General features: G+C 50.9%; 1 protein-coding gene across 1 annotated transcript; it reads right to left on the reverse strand.

The window, feature by feature from the left end:
• Positions 1–51: 51 nt before the first annotated feature.
• LOC121940623 (tryptophan 5-hydroxylase 2-like) lies at positions 52–784 on the reverse strand (the record flags this gene model as incomplete). The annotated part of the gene is made up of 3 exons (XM_042483342.1): positions 52–191; positions 422–618; positions 702–784. Coding segments are annotated over 3 exons (420 nt in total), but the record flags the coding sequence as incomplete, so codon positions are not given.
• Positions 785–803: the final 19 nt, after the last annotated feature.

An 803-nucleotide genomic window follows, 5' to 3' on the forward strand; every position in this document is an offset into this window, starting at 1 on the left:
TGTGTGTGTGTGTGTGTGTGTGTGTGTGTGTGTGTGTGTGTGTGTGTACACTCACGGCTCGGGGGTGTACAGCGGGTCGGTGCTGTGACGGACGTACTGCGTGCAGTTAAACACTCTGTAGGCCAAACCTGCCAGGAAGTCTCTGGGGGACAGATAACCTGCGACGGGCCGCACCGTGAACCCGGAGCGCTCTGAAATACACAAACAACAAACAACAGCGAATGAGACCGATAACGGAGGATTACGATAAAAATGAAAAAAATCTTTCTGTCAGTGTTTATCATGTATCTCTAATATTTGTACTTTTTACAAACTCGCTGTTAGAAAATGTTTCATACAAACTAAAATGTTTTTTTATTAAGTCAAGTGAAGATTTCATAAAAAGAGCCTCCCATGCTGAGGGACAGGGACAGGGACAGACCTCTGAGGAAGAGGGACACGTCCTCCAGCTGGGGGATGTTGTCCTCGCGGTAGCCGCAGTGCTGGCGCAGCAGCGGCAGGTTCTTCAGGTACTCCCTGCAGGCGTGAGTCGGGTACAGCCGGGTCAGCTCCCTGAACACCACGCCCCACGTCCTCACCTCCTCTGCCGTGTACTCGATCCGAGGGATGGGCTGTCCACTGAGGACAACAACATGTCCACGTCAGTGAGACAACTGTTGGACACGTCTCAACCAAGAATTGATCCCTTTGACCGGACTCACAATTTATAGTTCATGGCCACCTCCACAAAGTACTTCCTCCTCTGACGGTAAACTTCGTCCTTAAAGCCCTGACGGGAAGGAAGAGGTCACACAGAGGTCACA

Source organism: Plectropomus leopardus, unplaced genomic scaffold (genome assembly GCF_008729295.1).
Source record: "Plectropomus leopardus isolate mb unplaced genomic scaffold, YSFRI_Pleo_2.0 unplaced_scaffold91157, whole genome shotgun sequence".
Taxonomy (NCBI): Eukaryota; Metazoa; Chordata; class Actinopteri; order Perciformes; family Serranidae; genus Plectropomus; species Plectropomus leopardus.